Below are 19760 nucleotides of genomic sequence, written 5' to 3' on the forward strand. Positions count from 1 at the left end.
ATAGATTGTTTTGTTGCCCAAACACAATCTTCCAAGTACCTTGAGCCCATAACTTTTTAGTTATCAACTGCTCTCTTTCCCTGTCTGTAAGTCCAGGTTATAGCATGGCCTACCTACTCTTCTTTTGCAACTTTACTCTGATTCTTTTCCCTTCTTCACCCTAATTCACTTCTGAACACTAGATTACTGAAAGGTTACCCTAAACTAAGAAATGAAAATTCTCACAGGCCAGTTCCATTTTGACCAATTTTTATTAGTCCCTCTTCTTAGGAAGCATTGATAATCAAAAAGCATTTATTGGTCACCAAGTCTACTGTGTTAGGGCTAGAAAAGAGATAAAAAGCAAGGCTGAGTTTCTCTTCATTAATTCTTGACTCAAATGACCAACCTTAATCAACTGGCCCTTCCTATCTGCCTCAGTACTAACTGTTCTAATTTTCTAATATATCCACAGTGGATAGCATAAACTGTCACCTCAGCCAAATAAATCTATTTATGATGTCACTTAACCTCTCTGAGCCTTGGTTTACTAATCTGCAAAATGATGAGGTTGGACTAGACCAGGGGTTAATCTTATTTATGTCTTAGATTCCTTTGGCAGTCTGGTGAAACCTGTGGACCCCTTCTCAGAATAATGTTGTCAAATACATTATATACATAGAACTGCAAAGGAAAACAATTATATTAAAATAGTTATAAAAATATTAAAAAAAATTCAAGACCTCAGATTAAGAATCTCTGCAAAAGACAAGTTTTTCAAGTCTGTCTGTCTCTGAACCCTTTGTTACAATTCACCTACTTTCGTCTTCCTCCATGTGTTCCTTGCTCCTGTACAGCACTTTATAAACATTCTTACATATATTATCTCATCGGATCCTCACAAATATCTTATGAAAAATTCAGGGTATCCCCATCTTACAGATGAAGAAACTGAGGTTCAAAGAGGTTAAGTGACTTGTCCAAGGTCCTACTTCATTACACTCATTATTATTATTAAAATAACATGTACACACACACACACACACACACACACACACACACACACACACACACAGGCTTCAAAGTTTACAAATCATTTTCCTCACAACAACCCTGTGAGGTAGGTAGTGCAACTATTATTACCCCAATTTCATAGATGAAGAAACTGAGGAGTGAAGAAGGGACTCAGCTACTAAGTGACGGAGCGAAGGCTCAAGCCTTACTATGTGACTCCCCATCTGGTGCTCCTTCCACTCCACCATGGTCTCTCAGTCATGCTACTCCTCTCTCCTGTGAATACTGCCTTTCTGCTATACCTTATCCCTCTTCTCTGCATAGTCTTCATATAACACAATCTGATTTATATCTTTTCATCACGTCAACAACCTTCCCTGAGCAGTTGTTTTACTTTTATAAAATCAAAAGGGTCACATTTCTATGTGTAAGAAAATACATTTTAATATACTTTTGTGGTTTTGCTTGTCTGCTCATGTTTTTCATTAATTTCTACCATTAATAGGTAAGCTCCCTGAGGACAGAAATGATGCCACCTGCTTTTGCTATAAATTGGGAATAGGACCTAATGGAGTGTTTTTCACTTAAAATCAATGAAATATTACTGATTAGGTCTTAGATGCTTAATGATCAAATGTAAAGATATGATTTCATTGTGGGTATGAGTAAAAGTATGGTATGATATGGTATGAGCCAAAGTAAGGTTTTAGTCTGATAAATGACTTGGTATAGCCAAAAGGAAAGAGGATATATACTCTATATGTGATTCATAGACTTAAATCCAACATGATAATCAATCAAGTCTATTACAGTGTCCAATATAAGGCACAACTTTTACAAATATTAAATCTAGAGCTCTGATTTTGACATTTTAATTTCTCTTAAACTCCCTGCAATAATGAAATAATCAACTTACTTCGGCCAAGCTCAGACTTCAAGTGACTGAGTCTGTACTTCTTCACAATAAGAAAACAAGAAAAGGTACTAATAAAGCAATTTAAAAAACAACTAAATTATGATTACCCAAACCTTAGTTTTCATAAGAAATAAGCAATCCTAACAACTGGTTAAAAAAAAAATTAAAATAATGATAAAAGCATGGAACATACTTATCTTCAGAGGACAAAATGCCCCATGGTATAGACATCAAACCTATGAAACATAAAAGGTCTGGCAAAAATATCAGTAAGAGGAAAAACTGCAAAATCTGTTCTGAGACGTTCAAAATTCCTAATTTGTGTGTCACTTCAAAAAACAAGTCAGAATCATCATGTACTCTCATGTGATTATGTCTAGTTTTGCCAAGAGATGTTCTATTGCAGGACAGTAGAATAAATAGGTTAATGGGATAAATGAGTCATTGGAAGTTTTTCAAATAATTATTTAACAAAATAAAATTAGACACACTGCACTTTCTCTTTGACACAAACCATGTTGTTAATACCAGACTACTTCTAAAAATAAAAGCTAATATGTAAAAATGTTTAACTTATGGTTGGGAGATTCGGTCTCTTTTCAACCAAACCATTATTTGGCCATTTCCTCACCAAATGACTATTTTACTATGTAAGTTTGTGTGTATATGTGTGTATACGTATATACACACACACACACACGTATATACTCATCTATTCATACACACACACATATATGCAAATACATAGAGAGATCTAGCTACTTCTCTATAACTCTGTTGAGGGTGTCTGAAAGCATCTGCAATAGAAAAATTCATCACCATGAAGCCCACCTGATGATGAACCTCAGCATAAAAAGGATGTCTTACAAAAACATTTTTTTGGAGCGATTCTATTATTGTTATTTCCACAACTGCTTTGGAATACATGTGTATGTGTATGGAAAAGCTGCCTCTTCAAAAACCTTAGCTCAGAACAGGAGGTAAAGAAACTTATTTCTCTAATTGCAAGCTCAGTTCACATCTTTGGGATGACCCCAGAGAGACTAGCAATGACCTTGCTAAATAACTGCTAGAGAACTAGAGAATTCTCTGACCCACTGGTATTTAAATTTCCATGGGTTCAGCTTTTCGGTATTAAGCTTATTCCCCAAAGCAACTGTTTTCTTCTGGATCAAAATAGACTCTAGTCATCAAAATCTGGAATGTCATCGTAAGAGTAGCCCCTGTAGCCTTTGGAAGCATAGTAGGCAATGCGCAAATGGTAGAATCCTGGCAGGAATACCAGAATCCCAATTATCAGGACAGGAATGGCTCGGTCTGCCCCCTGGTGGTGGAAGAAGGAAAACACATTAGTATCACACCAATGTCAACAAAAACTTAGCAGCAAGATAAAAGATTATTTTAAAAATTCTTTTGAACATCTTTTAGATACACAGAGGACACTAAAGGAAAAGAATTATTTTTCTTTACATGGTAATCTTCAAATTTAGGTGTTGTGATTGAGGGCAGCAATAGCAAGTGATCACTTCCAGGGAAGGCCATGTGCCACAATACAGTTTTAAATAGCTACAGGTAAGAGTTCATCTTTATAACATTTGATATTTTATGAAGTCTGTCTTCATGATAACCCCAAGATAAAGGTAATTCAAATATAACTATCTCTACTTGACAGCTAAGGAAACTGTTTAGAAGGGAAGTGACAGGATGCAAACCTAGGTTTTCTTAAGGTCAGCAACAAAAAATACTTCAAGGATTTGTCATTTTTTTCAGTGAAAAGTCCTCCTTCCAATGACATTGATTGTGGTTTCTCTATAATTCTGTAGATGGGTCTTTGAAAGCTGCTGCAGTAGAAAAATTTATCACCATGTCACCAAACTGGAACCTCACACTAAAGGACATGTCTTACAAAAAATATGTATGGAGTGATTCTATTACTGTTTCCACAACTGCTTCTGAACAATTCCAAATATCAACTGTCGTTTAACAAAAAAATCTTGTCTTTTCTATTTTCACAACATCCCTCATACACATCTCCTCTTCACTCATTCAGCCACAACTCAACTTCAGGCTTTTATCATCTCTCTCCTACAAGAGTTCTAACTGTTCTCCCTGCCTCAAGTATCTCCCCAATCCAATCAATCCATCCTCCACTTTGCTGTCAATATAATTTTCCTAAAGTGTAGACCTAACTCTATCAACCCCCTGCTCAATGAGCAGACAGCCAGTGGTTTTCTATTACCTCTAGAATCCACTATGAACTCTGGAATTTAAAGCTCCTCATAATCTGGACATTTCCCACATTTCTGTCTTCTTATACCTTACTCCTCTTTACACACTCTATGATCTAGCCACAATCTCCTCCTCGCTATTGTTCACACAGGATATGTCACCTCTCATCATCTCCATGCCTTTGACTTTGCCTGTGCCCTTGTTACCCACCCCCTCTGCCCTGGCAGAGGGCTGTCCTCCCTCTCTTCTGCCTATTACTTTATTTGGTTTTCTTCAAGATAGCTCAAATCTTGCCTTCAGCAGGTTTTTCCACGTTCTATTAGCTCTTCATGCTCTCTACTTTCAGATTACTTTTATCTATTCTACATATAACTTGCACGTTCATAGTTATTTGCAGGTTTTCTCCTGCAATGGGATACATGCTTCATATGGGCAAGGTCTTTTTCTGCCCTTCTCTGTACTTCCCAGCACTTAGCACACTACATTTAATAAATGCCTGTTGCCTGGCTTAGCTGAGTGACCTACAGAAATAGGCTAAAAGGAAGTATAACCTGTTGCTGCTCCAAATACTACTTTATAAGGCCCTAGGCCCCAGTTCCCTAAATTTGAAGATTTCCTTAAAAATAAGAATAATTCTTTTCCCTTTAGTGTCCACCGTGAATCTAAAGGATGCTCTGAAAGATAAAGATGGCCACTTCCAGTTTTTGCTGGTTTTCTGTTTCTGAGGCACTACAGAAGTCTAGTCAGTGGCCTTTTACATCTCCAGGCCTCAAACCTACACAATGCAGGGGTTCACTGCTTCTCCCTCAGTCTATACTCACCCACAAAATTGAGATTCAAGGCTCAGGATGGGTATAGAACTAAAATGGGAGTCAGGAGCCAACTCTGCCTCTGATCAACTGTCTAACTTTAGGTGAACTGATTAGCTTCTCTTAACTTCAGTTTTACCACATGTAAAATAAGGAAAATAACATCTATCACCTAACTCATAGGAAATTGTGTGAGAAAATGTAAGAAGTTAATTTTCTCTTTGTTTCTAGACAAAACATTTGAGTTTATCTGCATATTCTTTACTTGTCAAAAATAAAAATTTTTTGAAGTTTTTTACATTTTCAATTTTATTGATGTTTTGTTTTTACATTACAAACATTTACATATTATTTCTGCTTTATGAAAAGCCTCTTCTAACAAAATGAAACAGTTAAGTAAAACTAATAATACGGTGATCTTGCCTGAAAATTTATGCAACATTTTATAGCTATAGCATTCTCTCGTTTTACTCTTTTAAAAATCTCAAGAGAAATCTATTTTTACCTAACCTACCACCTCACTGAAGGGTAGGGATGGAAGGAAACAAATTTTTTATAACAAATAAGCAGAACAAATTCTCCCAATAACTATACACATCTTTATGTTTTGTTATGCTGCTCCCTAAACTGATCACATGTCATGGAAAGCATGTTTCATCATTGGTCTTCTGGAATCATGAATGGCCATCACTGCATAGATCTTAGTTCTTACAGCTTTCAAAGTTGTTTTTTTCAATGTTATACAAATGGTTCTCCTAGTTTTACTCATTTCATTCATAGTCTATAATTTTAATGATTATTCTATCATTTTTACAATACTGATGTCCTCGTACAAACTTCTGTTTCTGCTCACTTCTTCTGGCATCAGTTCATATAAGTCTTTCATGTCTTTTTAAAATAATCTATTTTTCCTTATTTCTTATAGCACAATAGCACTCCATAATCTTCATATACCACAACTTATTTAGCCATTCCTCAACTGTCCAATGTCCAAAATAAAAGTTTTTGAAATTCCTAGATAATTTAAGTAGTTTCACAGCACTTCCTAAATACAGTGTAGGACCAGCTACACATCAAAGGACTTACCCCTTTGCTGATATATCCAGCTAACAGCAGAGCACCTATGACAATGAGAAAGGTGCCAATCATAAATAGCACTATGGCAAGTGCTATAGCCTTGTAAGGGATTTTGGGAGGGCTCTTCTTAAACTAGAAGGTGGAGGGGAAAAAAAAGACATTACAGAAGCATTAGTTAGGGCTTAAGGTGGAAAAAACACAAAATGAAAATGATACCTTCTCCCCATCTTCCCACTGAGCCTGGCCGCTCCTTTACAACATACTTGTTCCCTCTCTTGAATTCAACTTTAGGGGAGAGAAAAAAGAAAAAAATGCTTTTAGAAAAGAAAAAGGGGAAGGACTTCAAGAAAATAACCCTTCATTCTTGAGGCAATGGTGAAAACTCCTTAGAACCTCAATTATCATACCAAATATTTAAAGGAAGTCCTGGTAAATTCATCTTTCTAATTCTTTATTTCATTCATAGACTCCCTGAGTTCATTTAGTCCAATCTCTACCTTAAACTTCCATTAGATTTGAATTTGTTATTACAAGGCACACTATACCAAACTTTAGAAATACAAAAACAGACATGACATACCTGCTCTCAACAAGCTTCTAATAGTGGGTGGAGAGATTATATTCACATCTATGTATCAGTGAGGCAATGAGGATTACAAAAAGGTGAAGGAAAATGTTATGAGGATTTGAAGGGGAGATTCTTTTTGGCTTGCAGAGGTCAGGAAAGGCTTCATGGGAGAGGCAGCATCTGAGTTACTCCTTGAAGTAAGGGCTCTTAATGGACAGAAATAAGGATGGGGAATAAATAGAAGGAAGACTACTCTACTCTATGCATGTTGCTGGAGTATACTGTGAGCGAAGGCACCAAGACTTGAAAAAAATATGATGAAAAGAAACAGAAAGGAGGTCAGTTTGCCTGGAGCACAGTATGTGAAGGGGAGAAATCTCAGAGAAGTCTGGAAAGGTAAGATGGAGCTACATTGTTGGGGAGAAACAGGCTGAATGCCATGATCTAGACTTTCTACTTGATTTCATAAGGGATGAGAAGTTACTGAAGGTTTTTAAGCAGAGGGAATGATGTGAATAGTACATTACAGAGTAGGCACAGCCCAGGGAAATAAAAACCAGGTGGGAAGCTACATAATCTAGGGAAAATACATAATCTAGGTGAAAAAGGTCTGAGCTATAATAGTTGCAAAGGAAGTGAAAAGGACGAAACTGAAGCAAGAAATATTTCAGGATCAACAGGATATAGGAACTGAATGGAAGTGCTTCACTAATCAACTGACATTTATTAAATGCCTACCGTACACCAGACGCTATACTAAGTGCTAGGGATATAAAGACAAAAATGAAACGTTCCCTGCCCTCAAGGAGCTTATATTCCATCAGGGCAGCCAGCATGTACATACATAAATGTAATAAGATATATACAAAATATGAAGTAAATTTGAGGGGAAGGCACCAACAGCTGATAGGATTAGGGAAAGGCCTCATGTAGGAGATAACACTAAAGTTAGAGGCCTGAACATCTGGATGACAACATCATGAGAAACAGAACAACTGTTATAAGAAGACCAACAAAGAGTCATCCAGCTTTTCTTGAGGACTTCCAGTGATATGAAACTCACTAACTCTCTAGGGAGTCCCCTCTATTTTTGAAGTTTTAAATTACGAGGTAAATCTTCTTCATATCAAGCCAAAATTGGTCATCCTTTAATTTCTATCCGTTGGTTTTAGTTCTCCTGGGTGAAATAAAAAGTCTTTATTCTATTCCACACTACCTCCCTTGGAATATGTGACAACAGCTACAGTACTTTCCCAAAGTCTCTACTCTTCTGGCCAAACACAGTCACTTCCTTCAACCAATCCTAACATGGCTTGACGTCAGGTTGTTTCCCTGTCTTGGTTACTCTCCTCTAGAAACAGCCCAATTCATCAATGTCTTTACTAAAATGTGGTGCACACAAGTGAGTCCAAGATTCCAGAAGTGGTTTAACTAGGCTTGTACTGGTATTATTCCTCAGAAAGTTAATACCAGGAAAATTTAATTTCTTCCAAAAGAAAAAACCCTCTATGACAAAATAACCAAGATCTCATAAATCACTATACATGCTGTCAAATATCTTCAGTATTCTGCAAAAATGAGGATGCTTGGGATCAAGGAGATGTTTGGGTGGTCAACAATTTTGGATATTAATGTAAGGTGAAATGATGAATGACTACATCTCCAAATGCAATTTGCTTTCTTAGCAACTGCCAATTAACATTTACTGATCACTTACTGAGTAAAGAATACAGTACTATGCATTATAGAAAGATAGGTACACACATACAAAAGAGGAAGTTCCCATCATTTGAAGTTGGCTAACACTCTTACATGTTTTGGAGATAGACTATTACATCTACCTAACATTTTCACTATACCACAAGACAAGTGCCCTCATAATGACCTCAAGAAAAGGCTTTGAGGAGTCTTGAGGAGAAGGCTGAACAGACTTTTCTGGAAGTCTCCTAGGTCCTTTTCAATTTTTATTTCAAATGCCAAAGCTATAAATAAGAATAACCCAAACTTATATAGGTTTGAGGTAATACATATCTTTAAAGAACCAGCCCATATCAATTCAGTTTAGAACTTTTTAAACTAAGAGGAAAGATGAGAGAAAAGATATAGTAATATTATTTCTAGTAAGCATAACTAGTGTGGGACACAAATTTATTAACTGCTTTCTGTGTCTTTCTTACTATTTCCCAAGAAAAAGAAAACTGTCCATTAAAAATAAATACCAGAGAAGAAAAGGTGAATGCTTACTGATGACATCAAGAATGAAAATAATTGCTCCTGCTATTTCTTTCTATTTAAGCTGGCTTCCCCCTCTTTACAAAGTAGAATTGACTTGGTTTTAATTGAAATTCACATACACAGCTAACAAAATGCTTTAAAAGAATTATAACCTCATAAAATCCAACATTTTCCCTGCTAAATTTTAAAACTTCCAATTTGTACAGCTAAGCTGTCTGACTGTGGTGAATATTCTAGACATATCTCTGGGAAACTACCGCAGAAATTGACAAGACCTATGTTGTGCTGGTTTGACCCAGTCCCCCTTAGTCTATCTACAGTTTAAAGGTTCCAAGTATAAATTCAAAGATCTAAGATCCTATAGATGGAACTATAGATTTAATCATAGAATAATAGATTTAGAGCGGGAAAGGGACCTTAAAGGATATTTATTAAGTCCAACCCCCTCATTCTATACATGTGGAGCTAAGTTCTTAGAGAAGTTAAATGATCTGTTCAGGGTCACAAAGGTACTAATCCAGTGCCCCATGTGCTCCAATATGTTGTTTTCCTAGGTGATTAAATTCTCTAATCAATATCTTCAAAGGACTCTTGCGAAGTTGTAATGCCAAGGGAATTTGAATATTTTCTCTGCCCCTTAATAGGCCCATGTGACCTGCTTTGAGCTTTGGCCCAGCCCACAGCCTGAGTCACATGAAGCTGATGATGGGAGGTGCTTGCCCAACAACGGAGCAGAAAGGGTGGAGCAAGGGGAGGGAGATGCAGCTGAGAGAGGCAACAGGCAGAGCAGAGCAGCTAGCCTGGGTAAGAGAGGGGCATTTTGCCCAAGGGATCTTGTTTGTGGGGAGGCCTGAAGCAGGGAAGGCTGGTCCTCCCTCTATTAGGTAATGTGTACAAACTTCCTTGTTACCATGGTGGAAGTGGCTTTCTACTATCTGAATAAATTATCTTGATTCTCTCTTTGGGGAAGAGAGTTTATATTTTGCAAATTTATTCTTGAAATACACCTGCATATCCATGGTGGCTGATGTGCATATCACACAAGTAATACAAGAGTCTAATTCCAGAATATTTTTAAGTTATCTCAACAGAAATACAGCCAATAAACATCAAATACCTGTTCCCTGTTTACTCACCTGAAGGTCAATGTAGCCATCATCTGTGCTAGAAAGCTTGGAGTACTTCACTTTACTACTGGGGATCCCAGTAGTTACATTGTTACGGGATGGCATCATAACAAAAAAACTGTTTCCTCAGCTAGAATCTGAAAATAGAGAAAATCCTTGTTGAGTACAAGGACAAAGTAATGAATCATAGAATTTTATTTTTTTTATTTTTATTTTTTTAATTTCATTTTTCATTTTTAACACAGTTTATAACAGATAAAACAATTCAAATTTTTGGTCAGGTGATACTTCTTTTTAAAGCATTTACAATATGGACCACAAAAGAATTTGTTTTTTTAAACATTAACCAATTGAGACACAAATAATATTTACGTTGCTAACTTCACAAGCTCTTGACCTAATTGTCTCCATAGTATTACTAAGAATTAAAGGACCCTAACTTACTGTTGTTGGTCTAAAATCCTATGCCTAATAGCTTAATTTTAGACTTAACCTCGGATGTTCCCCTACCAATAATCTATAATTTAATAGAGCTCATATTAAGCTTACAAACCTTTTGACTATAGGAAATTGCCACCAAAAGTAGGGACATGAAAAATAGAATTTTAGCACTGGTAGATAACCTATGAGGTCATTTTTACCCAAAACATGAATTCCCTCTTTAATATCCCCAACATGTGACCTTTTTTTGGGAGGAGGGGGTAAATTTTAAAATTTATATTAAATACAAAACAAGAAAATAAAAATAAAAACCGCCATGGAGACAGCAGAACACAGGAAAGGATTCAATATAAAACAACAAATTTCCATTTCAAGAAGACTTATAAAATAAACACTACACATTATTTTCAAAGTTGCCCAGCTTTTCCTTGCCTCCTTGCAGGCCTTCTTTTGTTGTCTGCTGTGCACTTTTTACTTCATTTCTTTTCTCCCTCCCTCACCTTAAGGAAAGTTACAAGTAAGCTTGGAGATATAGATCTATATCTCTCAACTTAATATACATACATACACATAGATATCTATAAACATACACTTCTATACACATATACACATGTACATGAGACCACACTATGCTTCTTTCTACTGGTCATTTGCTTCTCTGAAGGTGTATCTTCTTTCATAAGTTCAGGTCTTTTCATGTTTTTCTAAATCAACCAGCTCATCGCTTCCTACACCACAGCAATATTCCAACTCAATCACATCCTATCTGAGAGACTGTCTATGAAAAGTTTTTCTTAAATTTTCTGCATTCCTTCTATTCTTGGCTACATGGGTTTTATTTATAACAAGAAAATTTTAATTTTAAATAACCAAAATTATTCATTTTATACTTCAACAATGCTCTCATCTAATAATATAGTTTAAGGTCTGACTGCTGAATCTGCTTCCTTTACATCATTTTTCCCTGGTTTAAGTTCCTAACCTTTTGTTCTTCCAAATGGACTTTGTTATTATTTTTAAATCAGTAATTTTTAGTAATTTAATTGAGATGGCATTAAATAAATTAGATAAATTGTCATTTTTTTATTATATTAGTTTTACCTACCCAGGTACAATAAATACCACTTCAATTATTTAGAGCTGATTTTGTTTTTATGTTTTATGTTCATATAGTTCCTGTGTTTGTTTTGGCAGGTATACGCTCAAGTATTTTATAATGTCTAGTTATTTTAAATGGTCATTATACTATTGAATAATATTGCTGACATAGTGTAGTTTCCCCATTTTTCTCTTTTGATTAGATCTGTTTCTTTTAACTGAGATCATGATTACTAACTCTGCTTTTTTTTTACATAATAAATTCTACGCCTGCCCTTTATTTTATCTTTGTGTATATCTCTTTTTTACAGTGTTTTCTGAACGCAAAATCTTGCTGAATTCAAATTTTTAATCTCCTATCCATTCTTGTTTTATGGGTAAATTTATCCCATTCACATTCTAAGCTATAATTACCTGTATATTTTCCTTCCTATTTTTCCTCACTATTCTTCTCACAACTATTTACCCTATCTCTCCTCACTTTTCTGCTTTACTTCTACCTGCTACCTTACCCTCCTTAACCCACCCACCCTTCTAAGAGTCCTACCCTTATCCTCCTCTCTTCCAACTATATCACTTTACCCTCTTCTTTCTGAACTTAGAAAACTTTTATACCCTTCAAAATATATATCTTGTTCCCTCTTTAACCCATTCCTGATGAGAGTAAGATTCCAACACTACCTGCGCTCCCCTCACTAGCTTTTCCTGAATCAATTTTTCTTTGTATGTTTCATTTGTGTAAGTTACTCCTTTTTATCTCTCTCTATATCCTTTTGTTTTTCTAGAATCATTTCATCACACTCAGCTCACCCCATGCCTTTCTTTTAAACCACCTAAATAATGATGAGTCATAAAAATACTGATAATATTTTCACATATTTTAAGAAGTAAACAGTTTGACCTTATTGAGTCTCTTGTAATTGGTCTTTAATGTTTACCTTACATTTCTCCTGGATGATACATGCTGAATTTTCCCCATAAGTTCTGCTGTTTTCGTCACAAATACCTGAATGTCCATTTTTTTTTCCCATTGAGAATTATACTTAATTTTGCTGGGTAAATTACCCTTGGTCATAAACCCAGCTCTTTTGCTCTACAAAATACAGTATTCCAAGATCTACAGTCCAACATAGCAGCTGCTTGGTCTTACGTAATCCTTACTGTAGCACCACAATATTTAAATTGCTTTTTTTCTAGTTGGGTCCAATATTTTCTCATTAACCCGGGAGCTCTGAAACTTAAACTATGATATTCCTGTAAGTTTTCCTCCTGGGATCTCTTTCAGATGGTAATTGGTGGATTTTTTTTTTCTATTTCTGCTTTGCCTTCTTGTTCTAGAATTTCGGGGCAATTTCCCTTGATAATTTCTTTTTTTAAAAAAAATAATTTCTTGCAATATAATACCGAGTCTTTTATTGTAATTTTCAGGTAGTCCAACTATTCTTATATTATTTCTCATCAACCTGTTCTCCAGAACAGTTGTTTTTCTCATGAAATGTTTCACATTCTCTTCTATTTTTTCATTCTTTTGTTATTTCTGGGTAACTTAAAATGTCATTTGCTTTCCCTTCTAATTTTCAAGGAATTATTTTCTTCTGTAAGTTTCTGATTCTCTATTTCTAGTTGGTTGACTTTAATTTGCTTGATTTTCTTAGATGGCTCTTATTTTTTTCCCTAATTTTTCCTCAATTTCTCTTATTTGATTTTTAAAGTCCTTTTTAAGTTCTTCCAAGAACTTTTTTTGTGCCTGGCATCATTTGACATTTCTTACTGAAAAAGGAGTGGCTTTTTAAGTTCCATTATCTTTCTTGGAATATGAACCCAGATCTTTTCTATCCCCATAATAGCTATCCATCCGATCTTCTCCTACGCAGCCTAGAGATGAAAGTTTCTAAGGCAGATGCTGCCCCTCCACTCCACTACCCCTAGGGCTAGTTGTTTTGTTGATTTCAAAGAATTGGCCTGAGGTATCTATCTGTGCTTCACTCAAGCTCTGCCCCGGGTTTTTTCAAGTTGTCTTATGAGAACAACTGCCTCACCTCGACTTTTATTTATTTCCCCTACTCTACATTCCCTCTGAGGCAAAGTCCTACCTTTTTTTTGTGGAGGAAATTTGGAGAGGTGAAAGTTTTCTGACCTACTCAGCTATCTTCCCAGAATCCTCTCCAACAGGTGATCTTCTAAACTTTGCTTCCGGACTCTTGACTCTAAACTCAGGTACCTAGATGCTTCCCGAGTCAGCCTAATTTTTTTTTGGTAGTTGTCAGGAAGTTTTCCTTTATACTGAACTTCTATAATTTCAATCCATTGGTATATGTTGTGCCATCTAAGGCTGAGCAGAATAATTTTTCCCGTGGACAGTTAATACATTTGCTTTAAATCTTGGCCAAATGGATATCATGAGACTTTGTCAAAAGCCCTGTTGTTATCCAGAAAGGTTAAGTTACATTAGCTGGAGGAAATGTATTAAGAGAATTGACTGCTACCTTCTCTACACACTAAAAAAAGCTAAAACAGATTTACATGACAATACCTAAGCAATCAATATGGAGACATGAAACATATCAAATTCACAGAATCACAGAATGTTAAGAATTGGAACAGTAAAATCCATCAGGCGTTACCCTTCATTACACAGATAAGGCGGCAAGCTGGTACAGTGGAAAAGGCTCTGGCATTAGAGTTAGGACACAGATGTTACTTCCAATATGTGTAATTCTGAGTGAGTTATACTCCACCTCTCTGGGCCTCTACTTCATCATTAATAAAATGACAAGACTAACCAGCAGGTGGAGAACCTGTGGCCTCAAGGGCACATGTGGCTTTCTAGGTGCTTAGATATGGCCTTTTGACTGAGTTTAAGTTTTACAGAACAAATCCTTTTATTAAGGGGATGTGTTCTGTGAAATTTAGATTCACTCAAAGGGCTATAAGGACCTAGAGGGCCACACAGGGCCTGGAGGCCAAAGGTCCCCCCATCCCTGGACTAAACCATCTCTAAGTTACTTTACATCTAGAAATCTCATGGTTCTGTAAAGTCATTTTGCCAAAGTGGCATTCCAGGCTAAGAGAGAACCTAGGACCAGAACTCAGGCTTCTGTCTGCCAGGTTTCCTACTGCAATATTCTGCCAGTTTTTTTTTTAATACCAGCACACACAAACATCTACAAATATTTATCCAGTGGACCTTGGAAAAGTATCATTTCTACCTACAGATAAAGTGAGGCATAAGTATAAAGAATACAAAGTATTCCAAGGTTTAAACCAGAGTTTTATGCCTGACACCTACAAGAATTCCTGTGCTCAGATGCTAGCTCATTGCACTCTCACCTCCTTTGCTTTAAAGCAAACATGAGACTAATGGCCTTAATGTGATTTTTTTTCTTTTTTTACTTTCTATACTCTAGGAAACAAAATTGAGGTAAGTTGAGTAGAGAACACAGGTATATTCAAAATTATTCATGTTATTATATGATAAACTGAATATTTATGTAATCCTAGGGAAATGACAGGTCCTTTATACCAGTAATTCTACAATTAATGGTATCTCTGACATATACCTCTAAGCGGAGATGCCCATGCTGGTCACAATGTGTTTTGGGGACTACAGATTGTGAATTAATGATAAGGGAAGATTATACAAAAGGCACCCTTTCCCCAACTCTGGTGTACACCTCCCAAAGACTACTGGTACAATAGGAACAAACTAAAATTTCACTAAAGATATTATGTAAGGAGTTTTCTTTAGGAAATAGAATTCTGAATGGCACAGCTCTCAAATACCTGAGCCTCAAAGCAAACAAGGGATTCTCAGAGGCAGAGGTGAGGAGAGAGTACATTCCTGGTACCAGAGTAACTACACCTTCTTCACAGTGTTGTTGTGATAATTTAGGTATGTAAAGAATTTTGTAAAACTTAACGGCATTCTACTGCTACTACAATTATTGTTTTAACATCCTAACTTTCCAGCGATGTAATGGAGTACCACAATTTCAGAATCAAAACTGTAGGTGATCCAAGAGATTATGAAAAGACATGCTGAGAAATAAGAAAGTAATGATAAGCTACATTGAATTAGCAGCAGAGATGACATTATCAAGGATCTCACACACACACACACACACACACACACACACACACAGACACACACATACATATGCATTTATATGTACATATATACACATATATGTATATATGAAACCATAAAAGATGAGACAGCCATGTGTGACAATTCAATTCAATAAACATGATTAAGTGCTTACTATGTGCCAGGCACTGTTCTAAGTCCAGGGGATACAAATAAAATAAAGACAGTACCTGCCCTTCAAGAAGGTTACAATCTGGTAAAGAGAAAACATGAAAGGAAGCTGGAAGGAAGGTAAGGATGAATACCAAGAGGGATACTGTCCCATGAAATTCAAACCAAGCAAAGCTGCAGATGGAAAATGGAGGGTGAGCTGCAAAATCCAAATCCTGCTCTTATAAAGGAAGGCTTTAGTGTTGAATGCTCTACTCTCCAGTCCTCCAATCAGAGGGGAGAGGAGACTGAGGGAGTTAGGAAGGTATTGAGTATCCAATGCTGAGTTAGCAGCATGGTGATGGATATTTCTAATGATCAGCTATCCCGGGAGGGGTCTCTTTTTCCGAGAATGGGGCCCAAGACAGAGCCTTGGGGTACACTTACAGTTAGTGGTGTTTGTCCTTCGTTGCTGAAGATGACCATGCCATCAGAGACATAATGACATGACTTGCACTTGACTTTGTTTTGAGTGAGGGAGGGCTGTGCAGGTCACCAGCCTCACTTTTCCTCCAGAGCCATCTGAATCCAGTGACCAGATATTCATCAGGATGACTGGAGATGACCCAGGATACACTGGGAGACCTTGGCCCCTTTAGGCCAAGGTCTAGGCAGGTACTCCCTTAGGGTGAGGTAACTCCCATTCATTGAATAGGCCTGTTTAAGAAGTAGCCAGGGCATGGCCCCTTTAATGAGGCCAAGAAAACAAAGACATCAGGCTGGGTGGGAAACAGCAACAGTTACTACTGATAATCACTCAGAAGCTAGGAGGGTCCAGAAGAGCCCTTAGGCAAAGGCCCAGTGGTTAGTGGGCATAACATGAATGAAGAACCAGTAAAGGAGATTGAGAATGCACAGTCAGTCAGACAGTTAGGCAGGTAGGTGGTATAGTGGACAGAGCACCAATGCAGGAGTCAGGAGGACCTGAGTTCAAATCTCACCTCAGACACTTGCCACCCACTAGCTGTGTGACCTTGGCCAAGTCACTTAACCCTAGTTGATAACCCTGGGTCATCTCCAGGCATCCTGATGAATATCTGGTCACTGGATTCAGATGGCTCTGGAGGAGAAGTGAGGCTGGTGACCTGCACAGCCCTCTCTCACTCAAAACAAAGTCAAGTGCAAGTCATGTCATCACTTCTCTGATGGCACGGTCTTCTTCGACAGCGGACGAGCACACATAGGAGAACCAAGAAAGAGAGAGCAGTGTCATGAAAAGGAAGAGAGAAGAGAATCATCAAGAGTAGCAAATGCTGCAGTGAGTGGCAATCTTGGAGACAGCAGATTCACTTGAATGAGGGCAAAAACCATCCAACAGAGGGTTTCGAAGACAGTGAAAGGAAAGTGTGGGCAGTTTTTTGTAAGGAATTGAAGGGAAGGAGGAGCAAGAAAGGACAATGCCCAGCAGGGATGGTATAGCAGAGAGGCAGTAGGACAGGGTGGGTGGGGGAGATTAGGCAGAAATGAAGGAATCAGAACACAGTGTGAAACTAGAGATGAGAAAAAGGGAAAAGAGGAGATTGAGGATAATCTGATAGTGAAATTGGGAGGGAACAGGATCAAGGTACAGGTTGCTAGGTGGCTCAGGAGAGTGCCAAGCACAGTGTTAGGAAGACTCATATTCCTGATTTCAAATCTAGCTTCAGACACTTACTAGCTGTGGAATCCTGGGCAAGTCTCTTAAAACCCTTTTTGCCTTAGTTTCCTCATCTGAAAAATGAACTGGAGAAGGAAATGGCAAATCACTCTAGCATTTTTGTCACAAAAACACCAAAATGGCCTCCCAGAGTTGGAAAAGATCGAACAACAATAACAAAGGATCAGGAGTATATTTGTTTTGTTTTTTTAAATGCCATCTCTTCATGATACTGGAGCAAAGGGAATAGTGGGAGATCATATCAAGGTGATATGATTTAAGGACGAAAGAGGGAGCTCTTGATTTTTCAGTGAGTTAGGAGGAAAATTCCTCAGCTGAGTAAGTAATGGAAGTTTAAGGCCTAAAGAAGTTTTAGAACAGTGCTATTTATAACAAGATAAAAAATCAATTAGGGAGAAGGATCGGTTTACATCCTTGATCCATCTATTTTTAACATAATTTTGGAAATGCTTTTGGCCTTTTCTAATAATAAGAAAAAAATGAAAAAAATCCAATTGGAGGTGATGGAAACAAAGTTCTAGAACACGATGATTCTGAGCATAGATGGACTGGGTCTGATCCCACCTCTGCTCCTCCATGCCCTTGGACAACTCCTTTTCTCCCTGGGTGCCTCGTTTCCTTCATCTGTAAAATGACAAGAATGGCTGGATGATCCTAGGTCCCTTTCCAGTTCTAATGCCTACATTCACAACTCCGGGATGTATAAATGTGCAATATTACATAATCTTAGGACACCCTGAATCAAAGCACATCGCGGTATTGCTTAAGTTAGTCCACACAACTACCTTGCCCTAATCGGCCGCCCTCATCTGAAGTCACAACTGGACACACAGAATTTGCAGTGGAAAGATCAAAGGGTTAATTTTAATCCTGTTACGTAAAGATGTCGTCAGAGTCTGAAGACTGAGTTCAAATCTCACCTCTGACCCTAAACTGCCCGTGTGACCACTCCGGGCGAGTTAACCTCAGTTTCCTTATCCGTACAATCAGGGAGGGGCTGCTTGCCCTCTGGGGTCTTTCCACGTTAAGGACCCGGGGCTTGTTGGGGTGGGCGCCCCCCCGCTGACGTCGGTCGGAAGCCCCGCTAGGACCCAGGTTTCGGAGAGCCGCGGCGGCCGCCAACGGTCCCGGAGGACCCCCTGGGGCGGAGCCGGGCAGGGCCCGGGGCAGCGGGCCTGGGAGCGTTGGCGGAGGTGGCAAGCAGAGCGCCGGGGGCCGCGGGGGACGTGCTCGCCCTCCAGGTCCCGCTCGCACCTCTGTCGCCACTTCGGCCTCCGCTTCCGCCCCAGTCCGGTTCGGGCGCCACTGCCCGCCCCTGTCTTGGCTTCTCTCGCGGCAGCCCCCGGCTCGGCCGAGTCCGCACGCTTCCCGCCCCGGCTGCTGTCCGGGCCCCGCCTCTTGCACGCCCGAACCCCCAGGCAGCGAGTCCTGCGGCAGAGCAAGGACCTGACGTCGCGAGGTGTGCCGGCCCACGCCCTACCTCCGGCCCAGGCCCATCTCTCCTTCCTCAGGCCCGGCAGAACACGTCCCGAGCAGCGGCCAACGCTACGCCCCTCGGAGAACGAATGAACGACCGCAGGTCGGCAGGAAGCGGACTTCTTCCCTCGGAGCCTAACTTCCTCTCCCCCCAGCTCGCCGGGGCTTCTGGGCCTTCGCCTTCATATAAAGCGTCTCCTGATTGGTCAACAGGAGGGAAGAGACGCGTCTGATTGGCCGCTAGCTTTGTTTATCTCTGTGAGGGCGGGGGATGTGCACAGCATCAGGATGGCGGGGGGCGGATCTTGGAATATAAAAGCGGCGCCGGGACCTTAGAACATAGATCCTAGAATATCAGAGCTGGGAGGGAACTTGGAACACAAACTATCAGCGCTGGAAAGGAACCATAGAACACAGACTATCAGAGCTGGAAAGGAACATAGAACATGGGATATCAGATCTGAAAAAGAGCTTAGAACATAGAATGTCAGAGCTGGAAGAGAACTTGGAACATAGAATATGGAATATTAGATCTGGAAAACAGCTTAGAACATGGAATGTCAGAGCTGGAAGAGAACTTAGAACATGGAATTTGGAATATTAGATCTGGAAAACAGCTTAGAACATGGAAAGTCAGAGCTGGAAAAGAGCTTATTACATAGAATGTGGAATGTCAGCTCTAGAAGTGACTTTAAAACATGGAATGTCAGCGGGGAGGGACCTTAAAACATATTATCAAATCTGGAAAGAGACATTATGGAATGTCCAGAGGTAGAAGGGAGGGAGCTTAGAACAAAGGTGAGAGGTGAAAGAGGACTTTAGACCGTGTAATATCAG

General features: G+C 38.6%; 1 protein-coding gene across 2 annotated transcripts; it reads right to left on the bottom strand.

Annotated features, from left to right (window-relative positions):
* Positions 1-1411: 1411 nt before the first annotated feature.
* TMEM230 (transmembrane protein 230) lies at positions 1412-19066 on the bottom strand. Of its 2 annotated transcripts, none has more exons than XM_072635315.1 (4): positions 18928-19066; positions 9964-10091; positions 6034-6156; positions 1412-3233 (listed from the first exon to the last, which is right to left on the bottom strand). In XM_072635315.1, the coding sequence occupies exons 2-4, from the start codon at positions 10060-10062 to the stop codon at positions 3093-3095; spliced, it is 363 nt and encodes a 120-aa protein (XP_072491416.1). In that variant the 5' UTR covers positions 10063-10091; positions 18928-19066; the 3' UTR covers positions 1412-3092. The 2 variants fall into 2 exon arrangements, with proteins under 2 accessions (XP_072491416.1, XP_072491417.1); XM_072635316.1 differs by lacking the exon at positions 18928-19066 and adding an exon at positions 18368-18440.
* Between the last annotated feature and the right edge of the window lie 694 nt (positions 19067-19760).

This window comes from Notamacropus eugenii, chromosome 1 (genome assembly GCF_028372415.1).
Source record: "Notamacropus eugenii isolate mMacEug1 chromosome 1, mMacEug1.pri_v2, whole genome shotgun sequence".
Taxonomy (NCBI): domain Eukaryota; kingdom Metazoa; phylum Chordata; class Mammalia; order Diprotodontia; family Macropodidae; genus Notamacropus; species Notamacropus eugenii.